This window comes from Dermacentor variabilis, chromosome 2 (genome assembly GCF_050947875.1).
Source record: "Dermacentor variabilis isolate Ectoservices chromosome 2, ASM5094787v1, whole genome shotgun sequence".
Classification (NCBI taxonomy): Eukaryota; Metazoa; Arthropoda; class Arachnida; order Ixodida; family Ixodidae; genus Dermacentor; species Dermacentor variabilis.
Window position 1 is genome coordinate 270,338,259 of NC_134569.1, and position 19,868 is coordinate 270,358,126.

The 19,868-nt window shown below is 45.6% G+C and overlaps 1 protein-coding gene across 2 annotated transcripts in view; it reads right to left on the reverse strand.

Moving 5' to 3' along the window:
- Positions 1-6,127: 6,127 nt before the first annotated feature.
- Positions 6,128-19,868, reverse strand: part of LOC142573298 (COP9 signalosome complex subunit 9) — a 91,675-nt gene continuing 77,934 nt past the window's right edge. For both annotated transcript variants that reach the window (XR_012826293.1, XM_075682939.1), the window contains one exon: positions 6,128-6,249. Coding sequence is in view for 1 of the 2 variants with exons in the window: in XM_075682939.1 (XP_075539054.1) it covers positions 6,212-6,249 (38 nt within the window). In the remaining variant the exon portion in view is untranslated. The remainder of the gene's footprint in view (positions 6,250-19,868) is intronic.

Genomic DNA, 19,868 nt, shown 5'->3' on the forward strand with positions numbered 1-19,868 from the left:
CTGTGCGAAGACTTCTGTGCACGTTGTCCATGCACAATCCTTGCGGGCGCGACATGGAAATGACGGACTATGCGACTGCCACGGTCAAATTACACACGGGGAACGGCGAGTTTGGTTGCCGTGGAAACGTACAGAACGGAAGTAGGGCATGGTTTTCGGAACCGGTTCGTGCGACGTGTACGCAGACTTCCTGTGTGATCCGCCGCGGAGCGTTCTTGCGCTCCACTGGCCGATTCGGATTTGTGAAACCCGAGCGCTCGCTCGAGGATTTCGGCGGCCGCTCCAGATCGACCAGTGAAAAACGCCATAAGTTAGTATAGATGTTCTTTGGCTCCACTGCCAAGCAAGACGCTCTCTCCACTCGCCCCGTCTAGCCTCCACAAGCGAAACTCTTTCCCTTCGTTCTCCCATACCGGACCTCGAGGATCGCGTGACGCATACGCCCCGCCTTCATTTACTTCTCGCTTTTTTTTCCGGCGCTACGCACTGCCGCGGACGGCGTCGCGCTCGAGCTGTTGTCTCGTTCGCGCAACGCACGATTTTGCGCGCTGTGCACAAGGACACATGACTAGTGGTATAATTCAGTGCTACACGAATACTGAGGCAGAACAAGCGGATCGTAGAGCGTGATCACGCGCTAGAACACGATTGAAAATGGCATAGTTTTGGTACCTACGCACGCGACCGCACGACCGTGGGAACAAGTAGACGAAGCGGAAGTACATCTCTCTTGCTTCGGTGCGAAAACGAAAAACACGCAGACATTCCATTTGTGTGTTTTATTATGTCTCTATACTTCAATTCGCAAATTCAAGCAACAGATCGCACAGATAATAGAGGTCTTCAATAACTCTCGAAGTCACGTGTCACCACGAGCGACGTCGCACTACGGACACCAGTACGTAGGCGCAGGCACACGAGTACGTCTTCTGGCTTGGAGCGCGGCGGCCGCGAGAAGTAAAAACGGCGTACGGTTTGAAATTTCAGATCTTTCCGCGGCGCGTAGTGATGTAATACTTTGCGGACACGATTGTTATCGCGGAATGTATGCTCTGCGCTTGTCAGCTCAGAATGGCCAGACATGGTGAGGGGCCCTTGAAGGGCCCCGTGTCGCAGAAAATCCGGCATCGGCGTCCAGCGTCGTTTCGGCCAAAATATTTTAGCACCACCCATACCGAAGCCCTCCATGCGGCACAAGGAAGCTACTGAAATAATTTCTCAAGCTTAAATACATAGAAAAATCTTACAGTACGACCAGAGTCCTTCCATGTTTTTTCTGGTCACGAAACTGCCGCCTCAGTTTCATATAGCGCCAGCGCCCGCCGCTAGAGGCGCAACCGTGCATGAGAGGGCATGCGAACGCCGCTGCCGCTGTGGTTGTGTGTGGGCCAGCCTCGGTATTCTAGCTTTCTCAACTTCCTCAACCATCGCTTTAGTTTCACGTAACTATTTTTAACATTGAATATAATTAAATTACTGCCTGAGCGTGTCTTCTGCGATGATATGAGCGCACGGGACGAAAAAAAAAAAGCCGCTCATAACATGGAGCTTGCGGCGGTCTCAGACCGAAAAAAAAGAAAGATCTGGAATTTTAATAAGAGCCAGAACCGCTATACGATTATGAGGCACGCCGTAGTGGGGGACTCGGGATTAGTTTTGATCACCTGGGATCCTTTAAAATGCGCCTAAATTTAAATAAACGGGTGTTTTGCATTTCGCCCCCGTCGAAGTGCGTCCGCTGTACACGGCCGGGCGGTCTCGGTCCGGATTTCTTCATCATCGCCGTTCGCCTCAACGCTTCGGTGGGCTCCGCTTTTTATTATTTGCCTTAAATTAAACACCGCGCATTCGCAACAAAACGCCAGTGGTCCCACTTATCACCAGATGAGTAAGCGCCAATTCTCCGTTGCGCATAGCGCCAGATTGTTCGCCGAGCACAGCTGTTCAGTTTCTGTTAAACTATGGTAGAGAAGGACTCTGTGGGCAGTATCTTATAAGGAGATCAAAAGAATGAAATTGCTATTGCAAAGGGCTGCTACCATAGAATACTTCATGACAAAGAAAAGCGAACTGAGCTGCTCCATGCGCTTAAGATTTCTTGCAAAGCGATGCCATTTCTCAATAAGATAATGCAAGACGAACTTCGCTACTAAATGTCTTCGGTGCGGCTTTTAACAACGGATTAAGGCGAGCCTGAAGTGTTAGGTTCAGTTGAAACTAGCTGTAATTAGGCAATTGCCTTAGCAAGCAGTCGTTTAGAAGCGTCAGTAAGCCCAGCACTTATTCACGCTGCTCGTGGTTTCGACGCAGAAACGACGAGACTAGGTATTTTGGTTCTTAATTCGCAACTATTTACAATGTGTTAAAATGTTGCAATCACCGGTCCTGATATTCTTATCATGGTCGAAAAATGAAAAAAGAACTTTATAATTCGATTAAGAAAAGAAATAAAACGTGTTGGTGCAAAAACAAAATACAAGCACGATCATTTATTTATCATGTAAAACAAGCGGAGCGAAATACAGATGGTACAGAGGCGTCCGGTCATAAATGGTCCACCATTCACAATGCAAGAAGTTTGTTAAAAGCATCTTTGAAACAGCGTTAGTCTTCAGCGTCGGCTTCTCACGCTCCAGGGACACGTCGTCGCCGTTGATGTTGAAATTGTACGCAGTGACGATGTCCGAGGCGTCAAGTGTTTCGCGCACACACGCGTATACTTCCGATTCGAAATTAAAACCGCCACTTTCCTGCCGCGGTATGGCCCGCTTCCATTTCTCGCGCTGCTCCTTGTTATTAGGTAAACTGAACAACGACACCTTTTCGGTCGTGCCCTTGTAGCCGGAACGGCACCCAGGCACGCAACACGTGTTCAGCATCGTTGTCCCACCCCGCCACTTAAACCAAACAGCCCAGCACTCGAAAAATAGCGCAGCACATGCACATAACGCACCCGATCACTCAGCTTGCCTCGCACTGCGCGCGCGTTTCGGTACGCGAACGATGCCCTCTGTGGCACAGTGGCGCCGCGTCGCGGCACCTTTGGGCAGCATATGAACCTCTCCCATAGCGTGACGGCGGAGTTTCGTGACCAGAAAAACATGGAAGGACTCTGGTACGACTTACGCACAAGCTGCATACATGATAGCGTGGGATTGTAATTTGTCTATACGAGAAAACATTTCTGTTACGCGAAAACCCAAAGAAACCCTTTTTCCAACATTTCTACCATTCATAGACCAGCCACCACGTCAGCTATTTGCGCGCGCCGGCGCGTGAATATCTTGGTGGCCATGGAGCGCCGCGCCCGGTTCTTTGCAATACCTCCAGATGGCGCTTGCCTCCAATAGAGATTAGGATGCCTCGACGTGCGCGCTCCCTCCGCCGCCATGCAGGGTGAAGACAACCGCGTCGTCTGCTACGGCGTCATTATGATGCCCGTTCCGTAGGCAGTGAACGGGCGTCGCGCAGCTGCATGTACAGTTCGCTTTGATAGCGTGTGCTGCTTTAATATGTCGAGAACGCGAAATTTTCGCATCAGCAGTGTGAAGGTACCAATTTAACATTCTGTCATTTTTATTTTTAAAGCGGAATTTCCAAATGGACTTGCTGGCAGCAGAAAACTGCTGTCCACGCCAGCCGCGCAGACCTTAAAAGAACGTTGTTGGGCTAGTTGGTGACTGTTCACCTTGGTTAAAGGCACGAAACATACGCAGGCACGAGTCCCGTCATCTTTCGCTGTGTCTATGTGCGAGTTTCGTGCTTTTAACCAATGCGTAGGCCGTTTGGCTGTCAGCTGAAACCCGAATTTGTTTAACAAACCGCGTGCCGCCACGGGACAAAAGAATAATCGTCATCGCACACCCTACTTTTAAATCTTGTTTTCGAATCAGTCATCAGTTAGCCCATTTACGAGCTGAACGCTGAGTAGAAAGCAATGATCGTAGCAGTCAAATAACCATTCTGCGGTTGAAACGAGGCTGTGCGTAAGTGATCTTCTACCAATGTTGAATGGTTGTCTCGGGGTCACGGAAACTGCAGTGTATGTGGCAGCTTTTCATTTGTGTCTGTGCCACCGGTCTGTCTTACCTGTTTGTGTTATCTGTGCTGACATTTGCGAATTTTTTAACGTCGCATATTTCAACCAATATCACATCCACGGCCTTTCTTTGTGATTTCGTAGCATCGGGTGTGATGCATCCGTGGTAGAGGGCATCGGAAATTTCGACCACCTGAGGTTTTATTAACATGCACCGATACCGAACTAGTACACAGCACCATGCGTTTAACCTCTATAGAAACTCGGCCACCGCGGCTGAGTGGATCCCACGTCCTCAGGATCAGCAGTCGAGCGCGATAACTACGGAGCCTATACATCCGGGCCGCTTTTATTGCTTCATTGTAGTTCGAAACGTAATTCATATTTGTTCTGTGGGATATTACACACTAATACTACGAAATGAACCATTTCTGGCGCATTTTTATGTTTAGCTTGAGTATATAGCATGCGCTTTCATTGCACGTTTTGTTTTATTTTGTGGCAGTATTCTGGTTAGCAGTGTTTCCAGTTATTCTTAATTTTGTTTTGAATTTTTACCTTACTGTAAATATGCACATGAGGGTAAACAAAATACTGAATGAATACCAGATTATTTGGTGCCTTACATGTGGCTCATATAGAACTAAATAACGGCTCTCACGTAGTAATTGACTATAAAGCCCTGTTTAGCATATTTTCTGCACGAATGTATTGTCAACTGGTAATTGCTATAAACCGGTCATCGATGCTGCTAGAATAATGTGGTCATACGGCTTCTCAACACTGAGAAAAAGTGGATTCAATAGATAGCAATTTCCTACGTGATAGCTTCTTTATTTGGTCGGGAACTTTAAGGATGCTCTTCCAGCTAAGCACAAAATGAAATTGATCGAGGCGCCGGTCACAAAGAGCGCTCTTGCAGCCGGTGTGCAATAAGCGATTAAAAACAAAGCATTTTGTGCTATCCACAAATAAAGAAGCTACACACGCATGCATATGTGCCAGATATCAAGAATACAAGACGAACACGCTACGGGAAAAGGAACACAAATGAACGAATAACTACGAATGGAGAAACGGCATAACTTACGCTGCATACACACGACCGGTCCGTGGGTTGCCACTTGTCGCGCTTGACCTTAACCAATCAGAGGAGTCGTCTTTTCGATTCTTTAGGAAATCGGAACATCTTCCAGTGATTCCGTGAGTGGTTCGTGCACTGGGGCACGAAACACCCGGGCATTTCAGACCAGAAAACGCCGTGCACGTGTCTCTCTCGAGCGACCGTAACGAAATGTGGGGCGCGCAATGGCGGCCGGAAGGCGGCACTGACCCCTTCACAGAATGACTCCACCCTCCGAGAGGGCGCGCGCATCGAGGCACCCTAACAGAGATTAGCAGGAGGCGATTGGAAGATTGGCGGAAGGAAACAACAAAAAACGGAGACGTACAAAAGTTCACAATAGGGGGTCAGAAAATTTGGTTGTGAGAGTTCGTTTTGTTTTTGAACCTAGGTAGGACATTAGGCAGTATAATAGCAAGAGCTTGGTGGCGCAACCCACCACCTCGTTCCAAAGGGGACGCTCATAACACCCATCCATTCATCGCAGCCCACGCAAGAGGCCGCGTTTCTACCAGAAAACCCGCCTTCGTACATAGCATTCGCGGCTAGCGTTTCCCGGTAAACATTACGTTTACATACGCTCCAGTTGCCGGGAAGCGTGAGAAGCAGACAAGGATCTTTTAACGGTATCGCGTTACGCTCTTAAAGGCGAAGCTTAAACGTCCTCCATCTTTTTCTCCGCGAAGTTCTGCAAAACGGAACCATGTGCGCCGGCGTATTGTTTCTGAAATGGGGAGCTTGTCATATAGATGCCTATCTGCCACGGAAAGAAAGTCGCAATGTCGATTTCAGAGTGCATTGCTCTCAACATTTCAGGACTTTGAACGGCCTTGAAAACGCACTTTTGAATTTCAAGGGTTTTGAGGGATTTCAAGGACATGTACGCACCTGGTCCACTACAGTGTAACAATATTTCCATGAGCATTTTACAACTGCCCTCTAAATGTTCTCGATGAACGCTCAAATGAACCCAAAGGGTGGAAAAATATTTTATTCAAATTCCACTAGCAGAAAGATGCACAGCGCTAATTCAGAGGATTACCCTCACTTCATTGCAGATCTTCATCATCAAATAGGTCGTCGAAGTCTGCAAAACCAAAAAAAGACAATCAGTACAGTTCAGCGAGATACAAATGAGCGAACATGCAGAAAGGTTGACCATTCAAAGATGCAAGTGCGATTTCTATAAATACAGTTATGCCCAAGATATTTATTATTAATGCCACTTTTCGTGCATCAGTTAAAGAGCAAATCAGCTGCAAGGCAGGACAAAAAGGCATTGCAACAGTCTGCATACTATACCGAGCGGAAATGTGCAAGTCTATAGTTATTAAATGTCACAACTATGAGTGAAAAGAGAGTTCTAATGGCGCAGAAAGCAATACTATTTCTCAAAGTAATGATGCATAAAAAAGGTCTGCATCATAAGATAACTTAAGCTTGCGAAATCAGGTATCACAGTCGGAGCCACTGGGAGCACAGCACAGCAGAGACAACAGTGATGCTCCTCCTTCTGCAAATTTGATATGTACAGTCTTGGTCAAAAATCTTGAAACCGCTGTGAATGGCCGGGGAGCAGCTGCGCTCCGCTATCGCGGCGCTGCAACCGTCGGCGCGCGCGCCGCTCGCTTGGGCCGAGGACAAAAGGGAGCTTTAGAATAGGGGCCCCAATAGTTTGGGGCCCCAAAGAGCTTTGCGTGTGTTAGCGTTGGGGCACGTAGGAGTGAAGAGTTTTAGAATAGGGTTTTACGTTTGCGGATAGCGTCTTGCGCTGACAGCGCCACTACGGCGTCAAAGAAAAGCTATTAGAAATAATGAAATATAATATACCATTTTATGATAGGAATAAAAATTTTGGCTTTCGTGTAGTCGCCTTTAATTACAATTTAGAGGTTATTCTGTAAGCAGCAAACAATTAGTTGCGCTTAGTTTTGAGCAAACCAACTACCTTCACCATCCAAGCTTAGCCGTGTTAGGCCTACGAACCATAAAATCCACAATCGAATTAAAAATCAGCGGCGTCTAATGAGTCAATCTTCATAACACATGCTAGTTGAGAGAAAGCGATAACCGCAGTCACTTCTCCTAGCTTGCGAACTTCACGCGTTACCGCGAATCGAAACCAGTTTGGTGCTAGGTTAGAGCCGTCGCTTCGATGGGTGCCGCCATGTTTGCCGACGCAAAACTTTTGGGGCCGCTATTTGGGCTCTCGCTAAATCGGTGAAATAGCGTTCCCAACGCAAAACCCAAAAGCAGTTTGCGTCATGCGCATGCGCAGTGGCTTCGACGCTATTTCTTTGGGGCCCCAAAACGTTTGGGGCCCCTATTCTAAAGCTCTCTGGGCGAGGGAAGCAAGTCTCTTACCCTCAAGCGTCGTCCGATAACAGCGCTCGTTCAAAACTAGTGCGGCGAACGCGACGGTGGCGAAGCGGAAGCCACACGACCGGCTAGCATGGCCGTTTGCAGCGTATGCTGGATGAGCGGGCGGGGTCTCTGGCGACCACTGTCAAACGCGATACGCTCAAATTTCGCAATTGCGAGTATCGTAATGTTTCTTTTCCGAGACCAAATTAAAGGAACAACGCTATGAATAGTCGTGCGCACGCTCGAACACGGGCACTTTGCGAGGATCGTAGCTAAAATCTGACTTCAGCAGCTGAATGATATATTAAATAATGTGCCACAATGGCATCTCGTATGTCACAAGTAGCAATGTCACAAGTAGCAAATTAATCAAGAAAGCGTAAGCTTCAGGGTGGCATCTGCATCTCGACGAAATAACAGGGGGGAGCATGCCTTCAAGCCATTGAGTGTGGCTTGGTCTGTGGTTGCGCCGAACAATTGCAACTTGTCCATGTGTTTGACTGTAAACTGGCCAAGGCCTCTGGTTAAAAGGACGCAACGGATAACCTTTTTTTTTTAAACTGCCTGTGAAGCCTATCTCGTAGAGACGAACGATACCTCAGTAAACTATATCCAAAATGCTTCTTCCAGTGAACCCGTGACAGCGACAGCACCGCCGGTGTGACGCCTTCACTATGCGAGAATCCTATAATCTCGTGTCCCTGGTCTACGTTACGCGATTCAAACGCGTGGTGCCCAATGCAAACGGGATGAACTTACACTGGCCTTGTGTGCGTGAAAGTGGGCCCTAGCGACAATTAGGCAGTGTGCACGAATATATAAAAAAAGGCGAGGTAGTGGGCACTTTCCAAAATGCCGAGGGAATGGGTCTAACACAATCGGCTACTCAGGCAGGGCAAACGTCTTCTAGTCCCAAAATGTTTTCATAATCTCACTGTGGGTTTAATTAAAGAATTTCAACGCCAACCACACTCATGTGGTCGGTCGTTCCTTAGCGGAGAAGTGCGGTCAACGCATTTCAAATATTGTAACGGTGGCTACAGGTCCTTTCCGAATTAAGCCTTTGTAGTCAAAATTACTGCTTCTGGTCTTTTTTAAACGAACGATGATTGAATTGCCCGCATATTACAATAAAACCTGGCACAACGCTAGACAGCAATTTTATCTTTTGTTTTCATCGCATTCAGAAACACATTCAAGATCTATCTAAAAACATAATGCGAAAGCTCTCGCCTTTGAATGTGTAGGATAAAATTGTAATAGGTAACTTCGATGATTAGGACTATTTATATAATATTATGCGCTGCATGGAAGCCGGGCAGTTATGCCCAGGCGAGCGCAATTACTCGCATGAAGCTCCGTACCACGGCGGCCACAAGACGACCTCGCAGCTTGCACAACGAACATCGCACTAGTTTTTCACGAGCGCTGTATTCAAAGAATGCTTGGGAGACATGCTTCCCTCGCCCTCTTTATCCTCGGCGCAAACGAGCAGCGGCGCGATAGCGGAGCGCAGCCGCTCCCCGGCCGTTCACAGCGGGTTCAAGTTTTTTTACCAAGACTGTACCACTTGCAAAGTGCTTTCGCAACAATGACACATTTTTATTGAAATGTCACGCCCCTTTGGTTCAGCGTGAGGTTGGTCCAGTTGTCACATTTCTGTTTTTTGCGCATGTTACCGTGCTATCATGAGAAGCCAACAGGCACCAAGGTAAACATAGGGGAAATTACATGTACTTAATAATTCGACGAAAGAAATTACAAATTAATGGCAATGAAAGTGGATGAAAGAGCAAGTTGCCGCAGGTGGGGAACGATCCCACGTTTTCGCATTACGCGTGCGATGCTCTAACCAATTGAGCTACCGCTGTGCTGGTTCCCCATCCGCTTTTATGTGTTGCTACTACAACTAACCTTGGGAGCGTTAGCCAGCGCCACCACTCACAAACCTTGGCGGCGGATGTGGAACGTCCTTTCTGCCGCAGGCGTCACGAGTAACTGATCTTTCTGAGTGAAGGCGACGATAAAGCGCACATGCTACCTGAAGGCATCAATGTTGCCGGATTCGAGACTTTCGTTATATAAGAACGAGAAGAAAGGGGGTTAACCGAGAGTCCCGATTTCTTTATTAATCATATCGTGAGAAGCCAACAACGATACCAAGGAAAACGTAGGGGAAATTACTTGTACTTTCTTCTAGTAACATGGAGCGAGGAATAGGTGCCAAGGGATGTGCAGTTGAGGACGGCAGATAATTAAGTAGATTTATGAAAGTAGGAAATTTGCAATGTTTATTAAACATTAAACAAATGAAAACCAACATCTTTCTTAGCAACTTTACCACCACTTTACCATATAGGGTATGTTTCAAACCTCTTTTGTGGGCCAATCCCAGAGGTAGTGCACAGCAGCACCAATAAAGTAAAAGAGAATAGCGCAAACCAAGACGACCACAAAATGAGAAGGACACACACAGAAGCACCAATAAAAATGCATCATTTTCAGGTTTGAGCTATGTTTGAGGTATTTAGAGACCTGGATTGGGAAGAATTGGGGATAAAAGTTAATGGAGAATACCTTAGTAACTTGTGATTCGCTGATGATATTGCCTTGCTTAGTAACTCAGGGGACCAATTGCAATGCATGCTCACTGACCTGGAGAGGCAAAGCAGAAGAGTGGGTCTAAAAATTAATCTGCAGAAAACTAAAGTAATGCTTAACAGTCTCGGGAGAGAACAGCAATTTACAGTAGGCAGCGAGGCACTGGAAGTCGTAAGGGAATACATCTACTTAGGGCAGGTAGTGACGGCGGATCCGGATCATGAGACGGAAATAATCAGAAGAATAAGAATGGGCTGGGGTGCGTTTGGCAGGCATTCTCAGATCATGAACAGCAGGTTGCCATTATCCCTCAAGAGAAAAGTGTATAACAGCTGTGTCTTACCAGTACTCACCTACGGGGCAGAAACCTGGAGGCTTACGAAAAGGGTTCTACTTAAATTGAGGACGACGCAACGAGCTATGGAAAGAAGAATGATAGGTGTAACGTTAAGGGATAAGAAAAGAGCAGATTGGGTGAGGGAACAAACGCGAGTTAATGACATCTTAGTTGAAATCAAGAAAAAGAAATGGGCATGGGCAGGACATGTAATGAGGGAAGATAACCGATGGTCATTAAGGGTTACGGACTGGATCCCAAGGGAAGGGAAGCGTAGCAGGGGGCGGCAGAAAGTTAGGTGGGCGGATGAGATTAAGAAGTTTGCAGGCATGGCATGGCCACAATTAGTACATGACCGCGGTTGTTGAAGTATGGGAGAGGCCTTTGCCCTGCAGTGGGCGTAACCAGGCTGATGATGATGATGATGATTTTTTCGCACTTTTAATATTTCAGTCCGAGAAGATTTAAGATAAAAGGCATGTGCTGGTTGTGTTTTGTTTCATGGCGTTTGTTTGTGGGCAGCGATTATCAAAATTAAAGAATGTAAGACCTAGTATGAGCAATTTTAGTGGTAGAATAGTGTGGAAAATAGCCTGCATACACCGCGTGTCCTATACCTAAATATACATGGAACCTCGGGGCGACGATCACGGCAAAAGTTCACTTGGAGTGCTACGGCTACTGCAATAAAAAAAAGTTCAAGCAACGTCACATACAAGCACTACGAAAGTTTCCACGCATGTACTGTCTTCTGCACAATTTGTGTGACGAAGTCCAGGTGAAAATGCGCTGTCTCAAAATTCTCAATGTACGAACGAGCAGCTTTTCCGCGCTACTCTATGGCATCCTTCGGAAAACACTTCCTCGAATCGCCATTGCGTTCAACCTACATTTTCGCATCAGCGAAGCCTAGACTCCAATGACATTGAACGCTACAAACAATCATACTTTATCGTTCTGCCATGAGCTTGCAAAATCACTACAGTTTACTGGCATCGACACAGAAAGCAGTGTCTGGATACAAGAACCGTTAGATAGAAGTCGTATACAAGATACATGTCGGATACAAGAACCATAATGGGCGGTCGCCCATTAGGCAGTATAATGCTTGCAATGGAAAAACATTGCAAGTAGATGCCATCAGCATCTGTGCTGTACACATTGCACTCAGGAAATCTGGTGAGTGCTTTTTTTGGAGCACAGCTCATACGTGCCCATCCTGCGTTGAGCGTCGGCATGCCTCGTCGGCGTAACTGAGTCAGGGTGTCTACCAAGTTGACATTTCTAAATTCCCTGAGTTTTCCAGGTTTTCCCTGAGCACCTTTGCGAAATTCCCTGAATGAGCCAGAACTTTGTTTTATTCAAGACAGGCTGACACCATCTTGCCCGATGCTGTCACTCTAGTAAGCATGTTGAAACAAAAAAAAAGTCTTAATCCAGTTTGAATAGTAAGGAGTAATATCTATTTTATTTAAAAAGAAAACAGAAGGAAGGTGTTAGTAAAATGCACAGCGAAAAAAATGGTAATACCCATCCGAAATTGGGTTGAACATTTTCAAATACGAATGAAAAGTAGACGCATACATAAGTAAACATTTCTGAATATGAGCTATTTCTATCAACTGATAGCAAGCTAATCGGTATGAGGCCTGAACTTTGTTACAGCTAAGGTTCTCTCTCAGCAGCTGAGAAGTCGATTTCAACTGTCCTGACATACCCTCAGCCCGTACACAACATCTCAGTGTTGGGTTTCGCTGCTTTAGAAAGTTTATTTTGGTTTGGATGAGGGACATGTGCATCTCGGCGTCAGCGAACACTTTCTTTTTGAGCTCAAGCTCCTTCAAAGAGGCGGCGGCACGCTTCCTGTCTCGTTAATTCCTCAGTGCCCTTTCTGTTCTCATCCCCCTTCTGCCACAATTTCACCCCATTTGAAGCATCTTCTTGGTCAGTTGTACAGTCAACGTCCGAGTTTTCGGACTTCCTAGGGGCCGCAATAACATCCGAAAATCGGATGTTTTTGAAAAAAAAAAAAGGCATTGTTTTTGAAAAAAATGAATGCCTCTTTAACTGCCATTAACGGCTAAGATATTGCCACAGGCAAGTCCGAAAAAGCTCTTAACGCCTGCCAGTACACGTACTAGGCATATCGGTGCTCGTACTGGGACAGGAGACCGGGGTGCACGCGTGCATAATTAAGGAATACATACCGTGTCCCGTGACAATTGCCCCTTCCCACGCTTGTTATGCTTCACCGCGTAACAATGCTGTGCTGAGGCGAAGCTAACTTTCGGAGACTGGCATTACGCAACGCGCTGTGCTCTGCGAGCTTCGAAGCCAATCGCGAGGATTTCAAAGGCGGAGTCGGTGCCATTGCTGACAGCGGTGAAGTCTTTCAACGAAAAACACGGCACTGCACGGCAAGAAGATTAATAGCGAACGTAGAAGCAGCTAGGCCTGTTGCTGCCGTGGTGCCTACGGCTGCCAGCGGATCTGCGTGCGAGTGCCGTTTCGAGACGGCGAAATAATCAAAATGGCGGCGGTAGTGGCTTTGATTAATGCCATTTCAGACCTGCAGTCAGGGCAATATACATTGACTATATAGAGTACGTGGTGGTGCCGCAAAGCTGTGGGAATTGCCGGGCATGTCCGAAAAATCGGGCGTCTGGAAAATCGGTCGTTAACAACTCTGGCAATACATCGTGCCGATGATACGGCGTCAATGACGATTCGTTGTGATTCCTCCGTTACTGGAGCCATCATTAACACGACTTTCGTTCCCTTTCAATAAAGTTGAAGCAAATTTTCCCTGATAGAAGCACAAATTCCCTGAGTTTTCCCTGAGTATTTCTAGACTTCAAATTCCCTGAGAATTCCCGGTTTTCCCGGTTGGTAGACACCCTGTGAGTAAACGCAGGGCGCAGCAGGGAAAGAAGAAGGCGACGGCGAAGAGAGCACAAGGAGGAAAGCAGAAGAGGAGGCTACAGTGAAAGCATGAGGCGGAAAGCGGAGGAGGAGACTATGGCGAAAGGGTAAGGAGAAAGACTAAAGACTGCGATATAAAAGAGAGCACGAGGAGTAAAGCGGAAGAAGCCACCTTGAAGCACCACCAGATGGCGCTCATGTCTGCGCATCAGCGGGTGATATGGGCTGGACTAGTTTTGAAGTGAGGGAAGCTCGCAGTAAAATTGAGTATGAAGAACGACTGAGGTATACGGAAGAAAATAAATGGGCGGAAAGAGTGTTGAGGTAACTGTACAGGAAAAACATTGATTGACAGTGGAGCAAAAGAACTAGGAAGCTTACCAGCAAGTACGCGGCCTGTAGGGAGGGCAACACAACAACAAAGAATGTCAAGCGGATAGTCGGAGAGGCTGAAATAATCTCATGAGTGGCGGCAATGGAAAAGAAACCGGTCATGAGTAACTACTTAAGAGGAAAAAATGAAATCAGGAAAGAAATAATTTATGATAACTCAAAGGGAAACTCATCACTTTTCGAAGTGAGATCGGGATGCCTTAGAACACGCACCTATAAAGCGACATATAAGAAGGAAGAAGAAGCATGTGCTTGCTGCGGTAAAGCTAGGGAAACTATGGAGCAGGTTTTATTAGAATGTGAAGACGTCTGCCCAGTGATCGATTTAGGCACCACTGGCCTCCTTGAAGCCCTTGGGTTCAGCGAGAGCAGTGGAAAAGTAAACATTAGTAAGAGACGATTGGAGGGTTGGTGGAAGAAAAGTAGGGAAACGACAAAAAACGGAGACGCACAAAAGCACAGTTCGCAAAAAGGGATAAGAAAATTTGGTTGTGGGAGTTCATACTTTTCTTTCTTCTTTTTTTATTTCTTGTTTAACCTAGGTAGGACATTGGGCAGTATAATAAGAGCTTGGTGGTGCAATCCACCGCCCCGTTGCAAAGGGGACGCTCATAACATCCATCCATCTATATTTAAGTTATACTAAATGTACATACCATAGAGTTTCTCACTATAAGACCTAGAGGGAAATCTGGCGCCACCTTCTATGGGAGTTTCTTAAGGGGACACCGTGCCGTCATGGGAATGACGGTATATGTGTCTGCGAGGCTCGTGTTGGCTAGTGTTATAAGAGGCTCCGTCTAAAACGTGAATATGGCTACACAACTAACGCGTTCTCAAAGTAAAATCTTCATAAAATGTTTCCATTCACGCATATTACATCTTTACTCACCCACAATGCATGACCAAGCGAAGAAAAGCAAGAACAGACGACCAACTGCTTCAAAGCGAGCGCGAACCTTGTCGTCTGTCCTCAAACTTTAGCGGCCCGCTGATACTTTTTACGTAACGTGTAGTCGTACACACAATAACAAGTTCTCATATGTAGACAAAACATGTTTTCGCGTAATAATAAAGCTAAAACAGCTTTTCAAGTGCTGTTCAAGTAGAAAATGAATCATTGTGACAAGCGGGACGGTATTTGCCAAGCACGTCTTCAACAGCTAAAAACGTTGGTCTTCAAGGTGTCCTGTCTCTACGAGAACGATGCCAATCCGAATCCACAATATAGCGGCATTCCCATGCATACCACGGCGCAGCAGCGCCAGATTTCCTTCTAGGTATTGTAGTGAGAAACTCTATGGTACATACTAACCCTGCAAGGGTGGATTTCTTTCGCCATATGCGACCGCCTAGGGTCAATTTTCTTATTGCAGATTCCAATTCTTCTGAGGGACTTATTTCGAAAAACATTTACAGTAATTTTTCTAGGGTGACCATAGGGTGAGAAAAGAATATTTTGAGTTGCTATATATCTACTCTTCACTCATGAATAACAACAATAAAAAGGAAATAAACTTATAAGAACTAGAAATTTGATGCATTGTTATACGCATAGTTCAAGGCTTTGAAAATTTGCAACGAGAATATTTCGCAAAACTCAAATGTTTTTGCTCTTACACTAATATGTACATCCATAGCGTAATAGAACTGCGTAGGTGGGTGCAGTCAAGAAAACTGTGTGGTTGTGTGCCCGTCAAAAAAGCAAAACATGTGACAAACTTCCGCTAATCTTCATCTTATCGCCAACCAGTTCTCGCGAGTGTCAAAAAAAAAAAAAAAAACGGAAGCGCATGCACGGCGGCATCCTTCCTATGCGCACCCCTGTGAGCACTAAACGAGCGAGAGACAGGCGGTCGCCCTTTGAGCGATTAGTAACGGATAGCCATAAGTTCTGCAAGCGCAAGAAGCCGAATCCACGCGCGGAACAAAACCCAAATCGCCGTCCGCCCGCGTGCGCGCCGATGTGCGAGCGGTAGTATATATACGCGCGGGAGCAATCTAGCTCTAAAACAAACCGTCCAACGAAAACCGAGAGAGGGAGGCGCGCGAAAAAAATTCCCTGTACTGTATTCCCACATAGTGGCAGCACATGGCAGAAAAGAAGTTTGGAAAATGGCGTGCTTTTTAAACGTACTGATGGCGCCGTAAATATACGTCATCGACCCTTAAACCGAGAACCATAGATAACATGTCATTGCTTTATGAATACGCAGACCATCGCTTTATTGGACTTATGTTATTAACATCTGTGCTTTATTACTTGAATATAGGCTTCGCGACCTCAGTGAAGTGTGGTAAGCAGCAGCCCACTGGTATCGATTGTAGCCCGCGCTGTTAATCTATTTGAATTGTACGGCGGTACTATTTGCGAACGGTGTGGTCGTTTCCTTCGAACAGCATCACGCAGGTTCGTTTTAATTAGATAACAATAATATCTCAGCCTGTTTATGCGTCCAACATTCTATAGCCACCACCAAGCGAACATGTTTAAAGACGGTCAATTCTATCAGTTGCGGCATTTCAGTGGCATAACGGCTCCATGGCTTCCATCATTAGTGACGTGCCGCGTCTGGCTGCATAATGATGTGTTGCTTGAAAAAAATGTGTTAGCTAGCGCGAAAATTGATCGCTGGAACTGAGCACAGTCTGTTTGGAGGCTACCCACAAAAGCAGATTAACTTTGCAGCCTCTGGGCGTGTGCACCGGTGAGTAAAAAAGTGCACCGGTGAGTAAAAAAGCACTGCTTCGCATGTTCAACTTTCAATTTCTTTGTGTGCAAGGTGGATAAAACAGATTCCTGTAGTCATTTCTTAAAAGTGGAAGATAATAATAATTATAAAGTTATTGCTCTTTAAAGACATTTCAAACGAGTCTCTTGTTATTTTGCCACATTGCTAAAATTCCTAACACAGAGTACAGCGTAAATAATAAATAGTTTTACCTGTTTCTGCACAAAGGATACACTGCGATAAATTCACTGCACATAAGTGGCAAATGTACTTCCGATGATACAGTTATGGTATCTTCGACTGGTCGCCTGTATGCCCCGAAGCAGAGTCGGGTAGGTCGGTCGTTTCCCGAGCTCAAAGGTAGGGGACAAGCGCGCAAGCCGAACGTGCGACTCGCTCTCGGAGGAGGAAATTGCTGATGCGAAGCCACGTGACTACTGCCAACGTCCGATGTTTCGCCCATCCAAAGCTCCCGGCGCTGCCGGAAAAACCGGCGGACGTGCCGGCGGGACGAACGTTCGTCGAGACGCCAGCATGCAGTGGCCTAGGTTGCCAAGGTTACGGTGGGCCGTCGCCAACAGCAGCGACACGGCGCTCCGATGACGTTTCAATCTCGATGACTGCTCCGACGACAGGGCTCGGAGCGCCTCAGAGCGCTCCAAGATAGAGGAGAGCAATCGAGAAGAACCAGCCGAACGCAGGGCGCGCACCCTCTTTCAACCAGCCGAAGACAACGCCGCTCGCGAGAGCGCTCCAGAGTGCTCAGAAACGACCAGCCGAAGATAGCATTAGATTAACTGCACTTGAGACATAATAAAATGACTATGTTTATTACCTAGTATTTGGCAGAAAAATTGTCGTCTAATTGAGGCTTCACTATGCACAGCCCGCACAAAGACACCATTGAATGAAATGCACACGCAAAACAGTGTTCTGTACGTGTGCATGCTTTTCTGTCATGGAGTGTTTTGTGCACTGTTCTTAGTCATACATGGATCACAAACTCACTCACACACCATATTAATTAATTGAGGCTCTTTTTTCTATCGACTCGAGCCTCCAAGACGCTGCTGATATTTGCTGATCCCTGTGGACTCTATTGTCTCTGGACATACCAGACAGCAGTAAATGTATCACCACTGGAAGTAACATCAGGGAGCCAAAGTCCTCACAAGATGCTTCTGAACACTTCAACTAGAACTATAATTTGTTGATTTATTTGACTAACTTTTGCTTCTCAATTTTTTGCTTGCATGTTTGTCATGGCTTCATCATTTCTCTTTTAAGGAAGATGGACAAAAGAGAGATTATTGGTCTGCAAGCTGTGCACGCCAAGCCATAAGAAGCTCAACGGTCACCATAATGACAACAGGTCTTCTTGAACTATGTGCCTCACCATGAAATATTTGCAAGTTCACCAGACAGAGGGGTGTGCGCCCTATAAAAAAAGCAGCAGCCTACAGTTTCGTATTGTACTGAATGGGAATGTTAAAATTTTAGATACAAGCTTACTTGCATTTAAGGGCATTTCATGACAACTGGAGAAGTAACATGTTTAGTACTAACTTGTTTCTTTTCAATTCTTTATAGCCATGACGACCAGAACAGAAACTTGCTATTGCACAAGCTCTGTCATTTGATCTTTACAAATCAGTTTGACAGGCGTTCCCACCAGGTATCACATACTCACAATTCGTTACACGAAAATGCAAAGAATTTTAAAATGATAAAATGCACCCAATGCAATTTTGAGGAAATGCTACTTCATGTTAACTGAAACTCTGGCAGTCACTGCTCATTTTATTTGTTATTTAAAATACCCTCATGGCCATATGGCACAAAAGAAGGGAGTGGTTACAAAGAAGTAGACTAAAACAAACAAGCAAGTGCAGTGAGTTCTGGTAATGTAATAATTATCCTGATTATGCAATGTTATCTACAGCTTTGCAAAAAGTTTATCGGTGACTGCTACGATACTTGAGGGAAGGTACGGTAGTTACATTCCTGAGATGTACGAGAAATGAAAAATTGAAAGAAAGACTTCGTGTAACATGAATCAATTTGTACCTTACTGTGATGGTCGACGCAGTTTGAAATGTACCGAGACCGCAGTATGAAGTCGATGTGAAGCATCATGTGATGGAAAATTTTTGCGAAATAGAGAAAGACAGGTGACATTACGGCGGTTAGCTGCTGGAATAAGCGCTATGTTAGTTTTCATTGAGATTATACTCGCAATACAGCTATAATCAAAATGAAACGAGTAGAGTTATTTTTATTACTTCAAGTAACATGACTGAGATCCCACGTTGCAGATGCATGTTCGAGTTTCGAATGTATTATAGCCTTGTAAAGCTGTAGTTTTAAGGTAGACAGTGCTTTGAAAAAGTTGCACCATAAGTAATCGAGCATATGATTAGCATTGTTAATGATGTACTCTATATTAATGGTCCACTTTAAGTTATTTGTAATGTGTACAGCAAGATATTTAAATGACATGACGAAATCTAAGGGAATATTAGGATGGCAAGTGCTAGGATCAGAATTAGATATAGATATGCGCATTATTTCACATTTGTTAATTACAAATGATTCATGCACAGTTTGCATGAAATCAATAACTAGGCTAGCCCTGCACTGTAAGAGATAGCTCGAACAGGTATACTCACACAATCGGCCCATTCCACGCTTTCCAAACAGACAAGTCACTAAAAGGAATTTTTCTTACCCTTCAAACAACAGATGACAAATCTGAGCAGAGTGTCCCCCCCAAAAGTTTTCTTTAAGTATGCTCGGAGTAAGTTCAGCTTAGCGTTCAGCCAATCAACAGTGGACAAGCAACAAGGGAAGCCTCAGCGTGGTAACTTGTCTTCGTCACGGCCATCACAAACATGTTTGCTTGCTGAAACGTTGGCTCCAGGCTGAGGCTACCCCTGCTGACCTCTGTTTCTAAGTTGAAGTGCTTATTTTCTCGCAACCTCTCTGTCTTGTTTGAATACACAAACTGAGATGTTTTTTTTTCAGCATGAAACCATAAATTGCATTTTCCAAGGATCCATTAGTACTGCGCTTGCTTAAATGTTTATTTAGTGTCCTTGTTTGTTGACACAATATTGTTACATAGGAAGACGCAGACGAAAAGCTATGTACAAGCATATTTACAAGAAAATACGCTGTGCTTGGCCAAGAGGCAACAGCCTGCGCTAGCTTCTAATCGTCGTTGTCGTCTTCTTACTGCTCGGCTCTTCGTCATTGGAAATACTATACCGTAGCACTAACCCCGGCGGCAAAAACGCCGTCCCGGAGCGACTAAAGGCTGGAGTCTGAAGCAGTGTAGTAGGTCTTGAGCCTACTGAC